Raw genomic sequence first — 16,739 nt, 5'->3', positions numbered from 1 at the left:
CGATGCTGTAGGCTTGGGGAAGCGTGGCTGGAAAGCTGACTGGTGGAAAAGGACCTGGGAGTGTTGGTTGGCAGTAGCTGAACGTGAACTAGCAGTGTGCCCACATGGCCAAGAACGCCAAGAGCGTCCTGGCCTGGATCAGTCATGGTGTGGCCAGGAGGAATTAGGGAAGGGATTGTCCGCCTGTACTCGGCATTGGTGAGGTTGCACCTCCAGTCCTGTGTTCAGTTTTGGGCCCCTCAGGACAAGGACATGGAGGTGCTAGAGAATGTCCAGAGGAGGGCAACGAAGATGGTGAAGGGTCTGGAGCACAGGGGTTATGAGGAGCTGCTGAGGGAACTGGAATTGATTAACTTGGAGAAGAGGAGCCTGAGGGGAGACCTTCCTTTCCTCTACATCTCCCTGAAAGGATGTTGAAGTGAGGTGGGCATTGGTGTCTCTTAGCAAGTAACAAGCAATGGGAAGAGAAGAAATAGCTTCAGATTGCACCACAGGTGGTTCAGATTGGATATTAGAGAAAAATACTTGGCAGTGTTGGAAGAAGCTGTCCAGGGAAGTGATGGAGTCCCTATCCCTGGGACGTGTAGCCATGGCACTTCAGGAAAACGTTTAGTAGGCACAGTGGTGCTGGGCTGACAGTTGGACTGGGTGATTCTAGAGGTCTTTTACAGCTTTAATGATTCTATGATTCTGTGCGGAAGAGCATTCCTATTGGACACAAAAATGTGGTTCCCTCTCTTCTGTGCCCGAGAGAGAGAAGCTCTTTATTGCTCTTCTCCTCAGTGGGAAGAGAGGTGGGCACAACCTAGAGTGAAGTAGCCATTCAACTTCTGTAGAGCTGTTGCTTTCCTGACTTACTGAATGGCCAACAAGGTCAAGATGTACCATGTGGATCTGGGCTATAGCAGTGACAGAACAAACTTAGGGAATTGAACATCTCGAGGCTTGAATGTTCCCGTGAAGTCCAGGAAAATGTCTGGCTTCTGGTTCACAATAGGTTTCCAGGGCTTTCTTTACCAGGAATGACCAAAACTTGATCTTGCTGAAGCCATAACAGGATACGTAAACTTATAGAAACCTTGACTTTCATTAAAATTCTGTGTAGCTGAGAGCAGTGCAGTACTGCATGCCCCACTAAGCAGCAGCCTTCAGCTCTAGAGGAATGAAGGCTGCTAGTTATTTGTATACGTGATGGTTTTCTAACTAGAGAGGAAATGTTCAGAGTTGCAGATTACCTTCATCAGTCAAGGACACAGTTTCATACCTTAGAAACGACAGACATATCTCTTTCTTCCTCCTATTTATAGTATTTACCAGAACAGCAAGACACAAACTGGCATGGAGATCTCCTGCCACTTCACTGTGAAGCTGCTGGTTGATTGTTTTGTTAGAGGACTTGGGATGAGGGATAACCAGACCTGCCCCAGAACAGGGAGTACTGGGAATGTCAAACTGTTATCCTCAAGTTTAATCAGTTCTTTAGCATGAGGAAGCTTTGCTTTTTGTAAGCGTTGAGAGATACCTTGGTATCCTTTCAGCGTGCAATGATTGCAGCAGTTTAATGTGCTGCCGAGTGGGTGCTCAGAGTTCCCCAGGAACCCCCAGATCCACCGTGATGGAGCCTGGAGCGGATGCTTTGTATATCTGTGTCAGGAAAGGTCAAGAAGCTGCCTCTATGTTAATTATTGATTTTGGAGTCGCACACCTTTGTGGCTCAAAGCCCAAGGAAGCCTCTCCTTTATGCATTGGAGACTGTACGGAGAAGTGGCTCTCATCACAAGCCTGTTGCACCTCATTGCTTCTTTCAGTGTCTGACAAATAGAGATGCAAATGCCTGTTTTTTGATGTTGTTTTCTCTTGGAGTGAAGGATATCTACTGATATGGGTAAACTATTAATATTATTAATTAACATAACTATTAACTGGCTGTGAGTGGATCTCTCTCTCCTTGTTTCTCCTAGGAGGTTAACACCCTGGGTGTGGGTTATTGAACAAACCCTTCCTGAGCCGAATGGAATTCCCCAAGCATCACAACTTCCAGGCTGTATTCTTCTTACCAGGAGACAGATAAAATTGCGTTCCTCCAAAGCTGAATTCTTAAAAAAATAATAAAACAGGCTTCCTTGTAGTTTCCTACAAGGAAATTTCCTTTGGCTGCATTGATACGGAACGTGGATTGGTGAAGGACTTGTTTTCAGTGCATCCAACTGATTTGCTAAAGGCAAAGCAGAGGAAAGAAGCCTTTCTGCCAGCAAAGAGTAGTTTGGTGGTTTGTGTTCCATGTTGCTATCAAGTTGCTTGCCCTGACACAGTAGGTCCTTGCCGTGGAGAGGCTTCACTCTGAAAGGCAACCTGGGTTTTGGTAGAACAGGCTCGTGAGGCTATTTTTGATAGCAAGCAAGATTGCTGTTCTAATAAAGTTAAGCTTAAGGGTAGTAACTTCTTGGATTTAATGTATAACTGATGGTTGTGGGGAAACAGGTTACTGATGCATCTCTCAACAAAAGGAAAACCAAAGCCTATTTCATATTTAAGGATTTGTCCAGACCCAGGGGTTTGTGACTCTATAGAAAAGCCACACTGTTGCTGGTTTAGCTGTTGAGTAGATTTGAAATAGAGATGCTTCAATTACTGTGTATTCCTCAGAATAGTGCCCTTTCTTTCAAGGAACAAAATTGGGATGCTATAGGAAATGAGCAGTTTAACTATTTAAAGCCAATACTATCCTTTAAAAGAATGATTACAAGCATTGGCATCTTGTGAACAAGAGCTTCTTCTCCAAAATTCACAACTTCATCTCTCAAGTGATCTTTGGGTTCAAAAAACTTGATTTATTTTCTTCTAGGTGCCTCTTGTTAGGCTGTCCCGGGTAGTGCTGGAGAGCTGAAACTCTTGCAGGTGCTGTCGTGAAATGAGTTCTTAAACTCTTCATTAGAAACTTGGGTCCTGAAGGAGATCTGTTGGAGAAAAGAATAACTGGTTGCAGTGCCTGCAGCGTGTGTACAGGGTGGAGGAGGTGTCGTGTTATGCATTGGGGTGTAGGAATACTTCTCCCTAGAGGGCTTAGCTGCTAGAGAGGATGGAGCCCAGCAAAGTGCATTTACCAGTCCGAAATTATATCCAGCTTGGAGTGACTTTGTTGCTGAAATAAGCCTGCACCAAGCTGCGGGTGAGCTGTCTTGCTGGTCATAGCTTCATTCCTCGCTTGCAAATTCTGGTTTCTGAAAGCTTGTGCCTGGAGCTGCTCCACAGAGGAAGATTTATTTGCAGTGGATGAGAACAAGAAGTGTCATTATTGTTTTGCATGGGGACAGGAAAAGGCTGGCTAGCTGATTACCTTTGCTGGGCACTTTTTCTTACTGCAGGGGATAATTTGTTTCTGAATTAACTTCCTTTCTTGCCCTGTTGAAAGAAGGTTTCTGTTTCTCTTGGGTCTCCATAGTTTGACCCTTTTTATGATTTGTTTGAGAAATGTGTTATTACTCTGATAACATCGTGGGCGTGGGGCAGACCTGTGGCGTGTGTGAGCTGGTGTAGCAGTGATTTTTGTGGAGCGTTGCCAGTTCTCACCAGCCAAGTGCCACGCTCAACGCTGCTGTATATGCAGCCTGGAAAGAGAGGATGATGACAAAACAGGGACGCATGCTGTAATTTCAGTGCCCTTTTTATGAGCTCAATTATTGGAGGATCAAGATAAAATTGCTGAGAACACAACCTGGCATCTCATTAAATGATAGCCCAGCATTTCCTTGTCTGACTAATACTGGGTGAAAATAGATTTTTTTTCTTGTTGGCCAAACCAAAGGAGAATCAAATTTAGCTAAACTCAGGCCAGAAAGAAACTTGAAGGCTTTGGCCAAACCAGACTTTATTTAAGTCAGCTGAAAATGTCTTGCATATTCTTTAGGAATAAATATTTATTTAGAAAGAAATAAATAGGTGGTGAGGACCTGGCCCAGAGAAGCTGTGAAAGCTCCATTCCTGGAGATGTTCAAGGCCAGGTTGGATGAGGCTTTGGGCAACCTGATCCCATGGAAGGTGTCCCAGCCTGTGGCAGAGTGTTGGAACTGGATGGGCTGTAAGGTCCCTTACAGCCCCAAACAATTCTCTGATTCTTAGGTTTTGGAGGCTTTGATTATTTTATCCTTCAGAATTCTTAGTGGGAACTTAGTTAAGGGCCACTTGAAAAACATTTCTTCATTTCCAAAGTGGCTCTCTCGGCCTAAACTGTGCTGAGTTCTACCTGCAGTCTTGCATAAGTTGATTTTCTTAATGTGAACCAAATAACATTTTGTCCTTTACAAATATTTGCACGAATCTAGTAGGCACTGCAGTTCTGCTTTGTATTATATTTGTATCTGGATTCTGCAATTAAAAGAGAAGTGGGAGCTCTAAGTGCTACACGCAGGATTTGAGTCAACTAGACAATGACTGAAATCTGAACAAAAACTTGAGATGCTGAATGATGCACGGGCAGAAGTGTCCTGGTCCTAGTAGCTGCTAAGAATATTCAGAACACCTCTGGAGAGGTGGGCTCTGCTTGTATGTGAAAAGGGATCCAGTGACAAAGAGTAGCAGCTTTTTAAAGAGACAGCATTTCCCATCTGTACCCAAGAAGCTCTTGAGCTGAAAAGGTGTTGCAGCGCTGTCATCTCTGGAAAGCATGGCCTTGGAGATGCGTTACTGGAGTTAAAATATAACCCCATCATTTCAGAGAGAAAGCTACCTGCAGAACAAGATGTGGTTTGCTTAATTTTTGCATTATATGATAGATTTTTCCAAATAAATTGGTATATTCCTACATGACTTATTATAGCTAGAGGAAAAGAGCTCGTGCACCCCACCTGGAGCGTTATGTCCAATTCTGGAATCCTCAATATAAGGAGATGGAACTGTTGGAACAGGTCTGGAGGAGGCCATGAAGATGATCTGAGGGCTGGAAGCACCTCTGGTGTGAGGACAGGCTGAGAGAGTTGGGGTTGTTCAGCCTAGAGAAGAGAAGGTTGCGGAGAGCCCTTATAATGGCCTTCCAGGGCCTGAAGAGGCAGTGTTGATGAGAGGTGCCTGGTAACTTTTCTACTAGACCAGGTACTGCCTGGTAGACATGGTAGGAAAGGGATGATATCTGATAAGAGTTAGTAGAGCTCTGAGCCGTAGGTATTAGAGAGGAGGGTGCTGGCCTCTGCTCCCAGAGGACAGGGGACAGGACAAGAGGGAATGGCCTCAAGCCCCACCAGGGGAGGTTTAGGCTGGACATTAGGAAAAAATTCTTCACAGAAAGGGTCATTGGGCACTGGCAGAGGCTGCCCTGGGAGGTGGTTGAGTCACCTTCCCTGGAGGTGTTTAAGGGACGGGTGGACGAGGTGCTGAGGGACATGGGTTAGTGTTTGGTAGGAATGGTTGGACTTGATGATCTGGTGGGTCTTTTCCAACCTGGTGATTCTATGATTCTATCCAATATGTGCTTCTGGCCATTTCTGGAATAAAAATTCTGGTTAAAAATGCCCAGAAAGCCTTCCTTTTTGAAGTATTGATGAACTCAACAGCTGAAGCGTGAAACTACTGAGAAGCACACAAAATAAGGGCTGTTTTTGCTAAAAGTGTTTTAACTGTTCACCATTGTTGACCAGCCTGAGTTGGAGAAGTTGAGAGAATTGAAGGTGCCCAATCACTAGAAGGTTATGCTGTGAGTCTAAAGCCCAGAGTTCACGTATCTTACCCATTATTTTGTTGAACTGTAACATGAGGGGGCAGAATTGCTACTGAGGGCTTTGAATGGTTCATGGAAACCAATGTCTGTGCTCATTTGATGCATTGGGAGAGAAGAACAAGGGTTGTTGCAGATCTGAACTATGGGCCAAGCAGAGAAGAGAGCTTACATTCTATTTTCAATTATTTTAGAAGAGTTTTATTCCTAGCCTTAGAACCTGCCTTGGTTTTTCTTCCTTCAAGGCAGACTCAGGTGGTCATAGTAGAAAAAGTACACGGGGCTGTGGTGGAGGGGAGTTGGGAAATAACTGAAATGCTGTCATCTTATTCATGACCTTTATTGTTCTAATTAAGCTGTTTGACTGTTGTCAGGCATGTGCCTTTGTCAGATTGATTTGTGTTGTTGTCAGACACGTGCCTGTAAGTAGATTTCTCTAAGTAAGCTGCCTCCAGTCTGTGATCGGAGAGTCAAACTCAATAAGAAAAATTTGTGGTGTGATTTTTTTTTTTTAATATGCAAGTTATGAAGAGCCTCATAAAAAATGCAGTGTGCTCCTGCCTAATACATTTCCAGCTAAAGATCTGCATGAGCCATTACTGGAATGACCTTCAGGGTGGATGGACGTATGAAAACAGGTTAAAAGGAAGAAAGTGGGCTAGGGTTATGGAAGAGAAGTTAAAGGAGAGATTAATCAAGGTCTGTGATAGATGCTTATAAGATTAATAAAAGGGAGCAAGCAAGTGAAGTGACTTTGAACCAGAGAAAAATATCACTCCAGAGGAGGAAAACGCACTTGTACACACACAATGTCAATAAGCAAAACCTGTGTACATATTCCATCAGTGTTTTTCATAGAATAAAACAGAATCATAGAGTAGCTCAAGGTGGAAGTGGGCCCATAAGGATTATCAAGTCTGAAAGTCCATCAGGTCTACCTAAAACTAAACCATTTAACTAGGAGCATCATCCAGGCACTCCTTGAACTCTGACAGGCTTGGTGCTGTGACTTCTTCTCTGGGGAACCTGTTCCAGTGTCTGACTTAATTGCACTTAAGTCTGCCAAGAATGAGCTGAAGGCTTTGCATTTTACCAAACTTGCACTTAATATCAAAAGCAGCTCACATGATTCCTCATTCAGAAACATTATCCCATGCTTAAGATTAATAAAACCCCAAACAAACCACTAAATAGTACCAAGTGAGTTCTACCCACAGCTCCTAAAGATCAGCTGAGGCTTAGTTCCTGTGGACACTAAATTCTGCTTGTAGAAAAACCAACATGCACACATGAAGCCATTATAAATAGGAACTTCTCACTAAAGACATGAATATGTATGAAGTTCTCAAAAGAGAACTAAATCAAGACCAGTGTTTGTGATTCTAGTTTGCTCTGCGTGATGCAGTTAGTCTAGACTGCTGTGTATTCTGAGAGATGGCCAGTAACAATATGCACTGGGAAGTCTCATACTACGAAAAAGGTTTATTTTTAGCATCATGCACATCTTCTGACTGGACTGAGACATAGATTTGAGGCTCTCAAGGAAGAAAAGTAGATTTAATGAGAGCAGGAGATCTGTAGTTCAGGCTGGTGTTAAGCATCTTCTGCAGCTGCACGAAGCCACTTGAATTTCCCAGCAGGAAAAATGATGCCAGCTCTGAGGATTACAGCTCCACCAGGGTAGTGACAGAGCTGGTCTTTCATGATGTTTATTTCAAACAACTGGTTGCTAGTTTTTGTTACTGGAGTCAAACAGCCATCGCATGCCCAGCAGGGCTGGTTGGATTAGAGCAAAGGATTTCTCTGGGAGCAGTAATCCTGCCTGCTACAGCCTCTGTAGGTTTTGAGCAAGGAGATCTGCTTGGTTTCTCTAACACAGCTGTAGCAGAAAAGGGAAAAATAACCGCTGAGAGCAAACAGGGAAAACGGTTCAAACAGAGACCTGCCCAAGGCAAAAGTGGAAATATGTTGGTTTGGCACCTTGCCTTAATGTTTCCAAAAGTGCTTTGGGAGATCAGGTAAAGTGAAATGAAATGAAGGGTCAACTGCTTTCCAATAATGTAGGCGTTGGGTTTTTTCTTTAAGAAGGTTTTTTGTAGAAGCCTCTATCGCTGTAAGCACTAGGTATGTTGCACGCAGTCTTTTGATTTCTTGGCTATTAAAAAGCAGATAGGGGAAGAGGGAGAATACACCTCAAATTCTTGGAAGTTATTTCCCAATAGAACATGATGTTGGATTCTGTGAAAGAGTTAATTAGCAGAATTCGGCTAATATTAACTTAAAATCACTGTTTAAGCCTTTAGAAGTGACCCTTTCACAATTAATATTTTTTTTCTTGAAGTTTAAATCTGGTTATAAACCTTGTATACCAGGAAAGAACATGCCACATGTTGTAGTGCCAACTCTAACAATGCCATCTTCCTTGACAGTTGCACTATAAAGTCCCTTCAGCGACGTCATGTTTGCATCAGCCGCCTGGAGAGGCCTCAGAATTGGGGTGAAAACTCCTGTGAAGTGAGATTTGTGATATTAGTCCTGGCTCCTCCTAAAATGGTGAGTATTCTGCTCTTGCTTCCTTTGATGCTTCAGAGGGTTCTCACAAGATTACTTTGCCTTGGTCTCCTTCTAGGCTTAATGACGACATACTTTTAAACCCCAAGGGCATGTGAAGAGGCATGAGATCTTGGCAGCTGTCAGGATGGTTTGTACTGACGGTGTATGAGGTGTAGGTGAGGCAGCTGTGTCCTCATCTCCCACTGGAGGATGGCCTCTAGCCTGACTGGGAGGAGAACACTGCAGATTGAGCGTCTTTAGTTCCCATTCACTTTTTCCTGGAGCTATTGTTATGATGCACGTAATAGTTGATAGATTCCCCCCATCCAGCTCTATCAGTCTAGCTACTATTTATTCGTAGAGGCATGAATGCTATTCTTGGTTCAAGCCATGCTAGCGAAGGGCTCTTGTGAGTCTACAGCTGATGTCCCACTGCAAAGATCCCAGTTGCTTCCCAGCAAACTCTTGATGGGACTGAGAATTACACTGTGGCTCCAGCAGTTGTAGATGGATTGATGTAACCAAAAGGAAGATGTAGGTGGAGCTTTATTGCAGTATGGGCAAGACTATTTGGGAGCTGAGGTTCTTGTAAGGTCAGACGGCGTTGAGGTCCTTTGGGACGTATTTTCATAGCTTTTGGCACTTGGTTAAAGCTTGCTCAGGTGTTCTTTGGTGTAGACGAGGCCAACAAATGATTTAATGGTAGACATTTCCTGCAATATCACGAGGGGCATCAAGGTCAATTTGGGATCACCATGTTGTCTTCCTAGAAAGCGCTGGCTCGATTAAGGTGGTGTGTTCTAGCTAATGGTTGAATGGTTCAAAGCTCAAGACCTTTTCACACTTGATCTGGCTGTTTACACCTTGAGCTACTAGATCTGTTCTTTTGGGAGGTGCTGGAGAGGTTAGAGACCTTGTCTGGAACAGGACATATCCTGATTCAATTTCCTGCTCTTCAATGCTATCTGTGTGACCTTTGGACCGTCTAGTCTGGTCTGTCTCCTTCCCCCCTCCACCACCACCCTTGTTTAAACGGAAATACTGGTGTTTCTTTATTTCCCAGGATTTCTGGTGGATCTTTCCTAACCGAGCGGTTCAATGCTTTTGGCATAGATCTCAAACCCAACAGGCTGAAAACATATTGATGCTCCTCATGAAAAGCAGCAGGCAAACAACTGAACCCGCGTGCAATTGCATTGATCTCTCCTTCATTGTATGGCCATTTGCTTATCTCCAGCCAGCTACGTGCAAAGCACCCAGTGAACAGCTCTGCATCCGCTTGTATCCTGAAAGCTTGCAATTCCGATGCACAGCAGCAAATTAAGGGAAGGGAGTGGAGGCCAAACAGGGCTGCAGTTGCCAATATGCTTTTTATTTCAAATGAGTTTATCTAGCCAGCTCTAAGTACGCATTTCTGGTACAGCAGTTAAAATAATTAACCTGCTGACAGTAACAGATTAAATGAGCCTTGCTTGGGAGGGGGAAGCCCAGAAAATGGGCATCTGTTGTGCTGAGGGATAGAGTGGCCTTCTTTATGCGGAGGGTTTTATCGACTGTAAAAGCAACTCCCAGAGCAGATTATCTTCATTTCAACCCAAACCCTCCCCTAGAAACTTAATTGGAACGTATCTGAAGGGACATTTTCTGGGGTGGGGAAAGAGTAGTGGAGGCCAGACAGATTGGATGGGGTGAGTATAGAGCTAGCGGTGACTTTGGGACTAGTGCAGTGCCACCCACGTGTCCATGCCTCTGCGTCAAGTAACACTGAATTATGTGGTTGCGTTCGTGAAAGAAATTGTTTATCTGCTCTGTTATGAATCATGAAAACAAGCTCAGATCAATCACGTATGCTCGCTACGCCTTTTGACAGTGATGCAAGGAGCTTGGAGGCTGTCCAAAGGAGGGTGGTTGGTTGGGTGTCTCTAACAGTTGTTGCATGGTGTAGTGAGTGTAGGTAAGGCAGGTGGGTTAAAACTTCACGTCAAAAGGAGCTCTTGAAGAGCTGTTTCTGCATAACTTTGCCTTGGCAAGCATCTTACCTGTCCTGTACTCTGCCAGCAGTAGGGCGGGTTAGGGTTTGTAGAGCTTGGATTTGGTGGGTTTGTCCCCTTTACTGTTTCTTTTGTGCCCTATTTCCAAGGCACTTGGAGTAGTAGGAATGTGGGCTTGGACACTGTTGAAGCTGAATCTTCAAAGATCAGGCCCGTGGCTCACAGAAACATCAAAGCCTGCAAATAGTCACTTGTTCCTTCAGGTTTGTGGGTCTCCAATCTTCACTAAATGTTTGAGGGGACAGACAGTGCTGCTTGTGTGCGTGCTCAGCTGCTTCTTTCCTATGCTTTCCTCTGTTCCAGTAGTTACTTCAGCCAAGAACTCTAAATCTCCACTTCTGCTGCCAGAATTGGTCCAGTGAGGCCATCCAAATTGAGTTTTAATGCCCAGAAAAAAAGGAGGCTACAGCAGATGTGCACAATAATCTGTCTTCGAGAAAAGACATCAGGACACTTCTCCCTGCAGGAACCTTGACTACAGTGTCTTTCCACACCAGCAGCAGTAATGCTGAGATGCTGTAGCGTAGCAAAGGCTCTTATTTGTTTAGTCTTAACAGTCTTGGAGAGAGACTGGAGATGAAATGCATGCTCAGCATGATTCAGCTTTGGCTCAAATTCTGGGAAGTTGGTCAAATATGACTGATCAGTCAGCAAGCCTGGCAGCTTGCTCTTCTAATGGTGCCCAATGGGCTAAATCAGTGGTTTTACCTTTCAGAAGTGAAAGAAAAGAGTTTTACAAGTTGGTTTTTTTTTTTCTGTCTTCTTTTCTTGCTCAGAAAAGTACTAAAACAGCCACAGAAGTGGGCAGGACCTTTGCCACAATGTTTTCAGACATTACCTTTCGGCAGAAACTCCTAGAAACCAAAACAGAAGAGGAGTTCAAGGAAGCCTTAGTCCACCAGCGCCACTTATTGACGGTGGTGAATCAGAGACCTTCAGCGATGAGTGATGGGCACAAGTCACATGGTCCTAAACCACTCAAGGTAAGACTGGTCAATGTCGTGCCCCTGCTTCAGTGGTGTCAGAATGCATAAATGCAAGGAGTTTAGGGTAAGGAGATAAAGTACTTGTGCTGCTGGCATCTGCTGGGGTCTCCTAGCAAGCTCTCGGCACTGAGGCTTCTTTGGGTGAGAGTGTCAATCTCCTTGAGGGTAGGAAGGCTCTGCCAAGGGATCTGGACAGGTTGGATCGATGGGTCAAGGCCAATTATATGAGATTAAACAATACCAAATGTTGGGTTGGGTAAGTGGGTTACAACCCTGTGCAGTGCTACAGGCTTGGGGAGGAGCAGCTAGAAAGCTGCCTGGTGGAAAAGGACCTGGAGGTGCTGCTTGACACCAGCTGATCATCAGCCAGCAGTCTGCTGAGGTAGCCAAGAAGGCCAACAGCATCCTGGCTTGTATCAAAAATGGCGTGGCCAGCAGGACCAAGGAAGCGATTGTGGTCCTGTACTCAGCGCTGGCGTGGCTGCAGCTCAAATCTTATGTCTGATTTTGGAGCCCTCACTACAAAAAGGGCGTTGAAGGGCTGAGAGCACATCCAAAGGAGGGCAGTGAAGTTGGGGCACAAATCTGATGAGGAGCAGCTAAGGGAACTGTCTATTTAGTGAGGGGAAGAGGATGCTGAGGGAAGACCTCATTGCTCTCTACAACTCCCTGAAGGGAGGTTGTGGTGACGTGGGTGTTGGTCTCTTCTCCCATGTAATAGGCAATAGGATGAGAGGAAGTGGCCTGAAATTGCACCAAGGCAGTTTTAGATTGGATATTAGGAAAAACTCCTTTACTGAAAGAGTGGTGAAGCATTTGAAGAGGCTGCCCAGGGCAGTGGTGGAGTCACCATCCCTAGAAGTGTTGAGAGAACATGTAGTTATGGCACTTGGGGACATGGTTTAGTAGTCATGGTGGTGTTGGGTTGACAGACTGGATGATCTTAGATGTCTTTTCTAACCTTAGTGATTCTATGATTCTACCAATGACTGCTGTGTGTATGTCCACTGTCCTATGCTCCTGTTGTGAATCCCAAGAAAACCCTTCAGAGGCAGGTGCCGAAGGGATGTAGAGTAGCAGGGGGTTGAAATGGTTACGGGAGTTTCATTCCAGATTCTCAGTCAAGGATGGGATTAATGGATCGCTGTGTGTTGTCAGTCCAAAATACTTAATCCTTGCAATAAGTCTCTGAAGAAGATGCTGCTTGTCTTTCCTGCAGCTAAAAGACTTCTTGGCCATCCCTGCATGGTAATTTCATTTAAGTAGCCAGTCGGTATTTGGCCTGACTTCTCAGAGTTTGATCTGTAGCTCTGTAAAAAGTTACTTGCTTTGGACTTTAAAGTTCGAGGGAAATGCTGTAACTCTGCTTTCTTTTCTGGAATTTCCTGCGTATTGGTCATTGCTTTGCTTTTCCGTTCAGAAATTCATTCTTTAACCAGACAGCGTACCTGAAAAACAAATTGTGCCATCTCTAGCTTGCGGCACCTATCCGTGAATTACAAATTATCTTAAAGCCTTGGGTTGCCTACAGTGCAGAAAGTGGTTAACCTATCACTTTTTTCTTTGCTGGAATGGACTTAAGGGATTTTGATCTGTACATCTGGAAATGAGCAAAGCTCATTTTTCCTGCAAGATCTATTTGTTTATAGGTAGTGCTTTGAACTTTCCTAGACTGCGTACCTGCTCTTAAGTTGCAGACCAAGCCCTGAAACCCTCTTCAAACCTAAACCATTGAGAGTGGTGGCGTTTGGAGTAGTTGCAGTAATGTAATTTAGATAAAGTACTTGGTGTTTCATGGTGGGGTTTGGTAGAGCAGGTGAAGTGTCTGGATCTCTCTTCCATCAAGCAGTTTTGGCCAGGTGGATTCTGAGCTGTAGATAGCAGCACTTGTTTCTTGCACGCTTGCTCTTGGCATTGACCATTCTTGGTCTGGATTTGGTAAGTTGTTTAAACTATTTTATGCTTTACATCTCAGGGGACGCAGCCTGTGTAGCAGTAACTGTTTTCTAGTGTTTCTTGGAGGAATCAGAATCATAGAATAACGAGGTTGGAAGAGACCCACCGAATCATCGAGTCCAACCATTCCCATCAATCACTAAACCATGTCCCTCAGCTCCTAGTCCACCTGTCTCTTAAACCCCTCCAGGGAAGGTGACTCAACCCCCTCCCTGGGCAGCCTCTGCTAGTGCCCAATGACCCTTTCTGTGAAAAAATTTTTCCTGATGTCCAGCCTAAACCTCCCCTGGTGGAGCTTGAGGCCATTCCCTCTTGTCCTGTCCCCTGTCACTTGGGAGAAGAGCCCAGCTCCCTCCTCTCCACAACCTCCTTTCAGGTAGTTGTAGAGAGCAATGAGGTCTCCCCTCAGCCTCCTTGTCTCCAGGCTTAACACCCCCAGCTCTCTCAGCCGTTCCTCATAAGGCCTGTTCTCCATCCTGCCTTGTCAGCATAGACCTTAAGACCTGGGATGGAGTTTTTTCCTGGCAAGAGAAAAGATCTGCCTGCAGAGAAGCGAGGTTGATTTGAGATCCTAGCCTGCATTCTTCAGTTCCTATGAGAGCCATCTCCAGCAGCCGCATCTCCCCCCTGCCTGCCTTGTGTGGCAGCCTTCTAGGAAGGAGAATGGGGTCTTGAGCAGCCTGATCTAGTGGGAGGTGTCCCTGCCCTTGGCAGGGTGGGGTGGAACTCGATCTTTAAGGTCCCTTCTAACCCAAACTATTCTATGATTCTATAAAGGAAGCATTTAATATGAACATAAGCTCATATGAGACCAGGGTGTAACTCCAACCTGTAAACCACCCTCAGTGAGATAAATACTGTAATCCAGAGCCAATGTGTTATTACAAGTGAGCCCTCAGGAGGGTAAAGCTTCTTGGTAGCATAAAAATGTGCTTCCTGCCTCCCTTACTCACTTGCTCCTGTAGTAGAGGGGCAGAAATGGGCTTCATGCTCTATGTGAGTGTGGGGATTTCTGCAAATTCTCATTTTTGCCTCTGTGAAAATACCTAAGAGGGACATGATGGCTGCATACCATGCTGTGCCTACAGCACAGTTTGCTTTGGCTCGTCTCAGAGGATTATTTAGGCAAGGCTACATACTCAGTCATCATTTAGTCAACCTGAAATCCTCTTGTTTACTGAGGCATCTAATTGTGATTTTGTTTATGGAAGAGCCCCAACAGTTGATGCTTTCTGGCTGTGATTTTATCTGATGCCTGTGTGGATTTGCTGACAGGACTGGGCTCTGTCTGCTCACGTCAGTAGGTGGGAGGATTGCATATGTCCCTGGTCTGTGTAAAATAGTTATGCAGCCCCTCAGTACTTTAAATGAGAACTGATAATCTATGATTTCTGTTGTTGTTTACTCCTTTTTGCTGCTCTTTCCTCCCTCTGCATTAGAAGCAACACAGGCAGAGCACTGGAAAGACGTGCAGAAGAGGGGAAGGGGAGCCTGAAAGGAAGTTTTGGTGCTGGCAACCTGGGCTACAGGTCTTAAAGGCTAAGAAATCTTGAGCTTGATGGGGTTGGCCACCTGAATAAAGGCCACAGAGTATCAGGAGGTTAAATCAAAGGAGATCATAGGGCCATGAGAGAGGTGCCACCATAAACAGGTGCCACCTGGTGGTGGTGCCACCACCACATCCTAGGCTATATGCATGCATGCATACAGGAGATAAAAGCATGAAGGAATTGAGGGGGTTCTTATATCCCATTGCTTTCCCTTCTCTCAAATTTGCTTCAATGTGCCTCATAGGACAAGAAGTTAAGGAGCACTTTTCTCTTCTGCCCACTCAGTGCTGCCTACAAACAGGCAATGTGCACGAGTGCCCCTTCCCTCCCTACCCCACGCTTAGCCTGGGGCCAGCAGCAAGTGCGTGGCTTCTTCCCCAGAAGATAAGATACCCTGAGCATCGTTTTCCCCTACTCACTGCAATGAGACGAGTAAACATATTAGTCATTAGAGCTATTGTAATTCTCTGGCTGACTCGTGCCCTCAGGAATGTCTTTCTGGGGGGAGAAATTAAATTGCTTTTCAAGTGCATGTGGCTTTGAGGTCCAAATATGCCTCCAAAAATGGTTTAAGCTCATAGGTTTTTCAGAAATGCTTAAAATGCAGATGTTGTGCTGGTGCCTGCTGTCTTTTCATCCTGGTCGTTCAGGTTAGAGTTGAAACTGTCCTGAAGTAACAGTTTGTATTGGCAGAATATCAAGTGCAAAAGAACCGACTTGAGTAAGTGAAATGAGCTGTAAGGATTACTGATAAGGGATCTGGCCCACTGCGGGGATGGTTTATACCCCAAACCCTAGTGTTTGCTGTGTCCCATGTATTCAGTTTAAAGGAGAGGTTTCCTTGTTGTATTTGGCTCTGATCTTTGAGGCACTGCAAGGCAGGTGAATCCCATGAGAAAAGACAAAGCTGGATGTAGCCCATTCAACAAGCACTGTAGTGTCAAGCCTTTTCTAAAACAGTGGTTTTTATCAGTCGCTACATAAAGCAGCCCTAGAGTTTGGAAGATGTCTCTGCTCTTTGGAGATGGTGCATGATAAGAAATATGGACAGGTAGGTTGAGGGAGCTGATTATGCCCCACTGCTCTTGTGAGACCTCACCTGGGGTCCAGGAAGAATATGGATCTGTTAGAGTGCATGCAGAGGGAGGCCGTGAAGATGATCTGAGGGCTGGAGCACCTCCCATATGAGGACAGGCTGAGAGAATTAGGGTTGTTTTAGCCTGGAGAAGAGAAGGCTCCAAGGAGAATTTATAGTAATCTTACAGTACTGAAAGGATGCTACAGGAAAGCTGGGGAGGGGCTCTTTATCAAGGAGTCCAGGGAGGGAGGGGATGGTTTAAAGCTGAAAGGGAGAAAATTTGAGATGAGATCTTAAGAAGAAATGTTTTTCTGTGAGTGGTAAGACACTGGCCCAGGTTGCCTGAAGAAGTCATTGCTGCCCCATCCTGGAGGTGTTCAAGGCCAGGCTGGATGTTGCTTTGAGCAGCCTGGTCCAGTAGGAGGTGTCCCTGCCCATGGCAGGGGGTTGGAACTGGATGAGCTTTGAGATCCTTTCCAACAAAACCATTCTATGATTCTGTGGTGTAAATTTGGGATCTCTGATGACCACCCACCTTACACTCCCTAGTAGGGGTTATAAATTTTCTGTGTCTGTCTCTGCAGCAAACATATGAAATGTTTTAGATGAGACAGCTGGGGTAATTAGCACTGTATAAAGGTGCATTTGATTTTCAGAGTAATGTGTATTCTTTGAGCTGAGAATAACAGGAAAAATCTTGACAGGTGCCTCATTTGCAAGTGTTGCCTACTCTGATGCTTTCCATGTGCTTTCCATAAGGGTGTAGTTGTGAGAATTGGGAGGCTGTAAGTCAATAGCAGCTGTCACATGTTTCTGAAGATCTCCTTATTGCCTGTAGCGTGCTTCAGACCATATAAA

General features: G+C 45.0%; 1 protein-coding gene across 6 annotated transcripts in view; it reads left to right on the top strand.

The window, feature by feature from the left end:
- The window catches only part of SLC4A11 (solute carrier family 4 member 11), a 114,354-nt gene that overhangs the window by 55,314 nt on the left and 42,301 nt on the right, over nucleotides 1-16,739 (top strand). For all 6 annotated transcript variants that reach the window (XM_069856619.1, XM_069856617.1, XM_069856616.1 and 3 more), the window contains 2 exons: nucleotides 8,137-8,260; nucleotides 11,088-11,294. In XM_069856619.1, the coding sequence (XP_069712720.1) occupies nucleotides 8,137-8,260; nucleotides 11,088-11,294 (331 nt within the window). The remainder of the gene's footprint in view (nucleotides 1-8,136; nucleotides 8,261-11,087; nucleotides 11,295-16,739) is intronic.

This window comes from Phaenicophaeus curvirostris, chromosome 4, assembly GCF_032191515.1.
Source record: "Phaenicophaeus curvirostris isolate KB17595 chromosome 4, BPBGC_Pcur_1.0, whole genome shotgun sequence".
Taxonomy (NCBI): Eukaryota; Metazoa; Chordata; class Aves; order Cuculiformes; family Cuculidae; genus Phaenicophaeus; species Phaenicophaeus curvirostris.
This window is presented reverse-complemented; position numbering and strand designations above follow the sequence as displayed.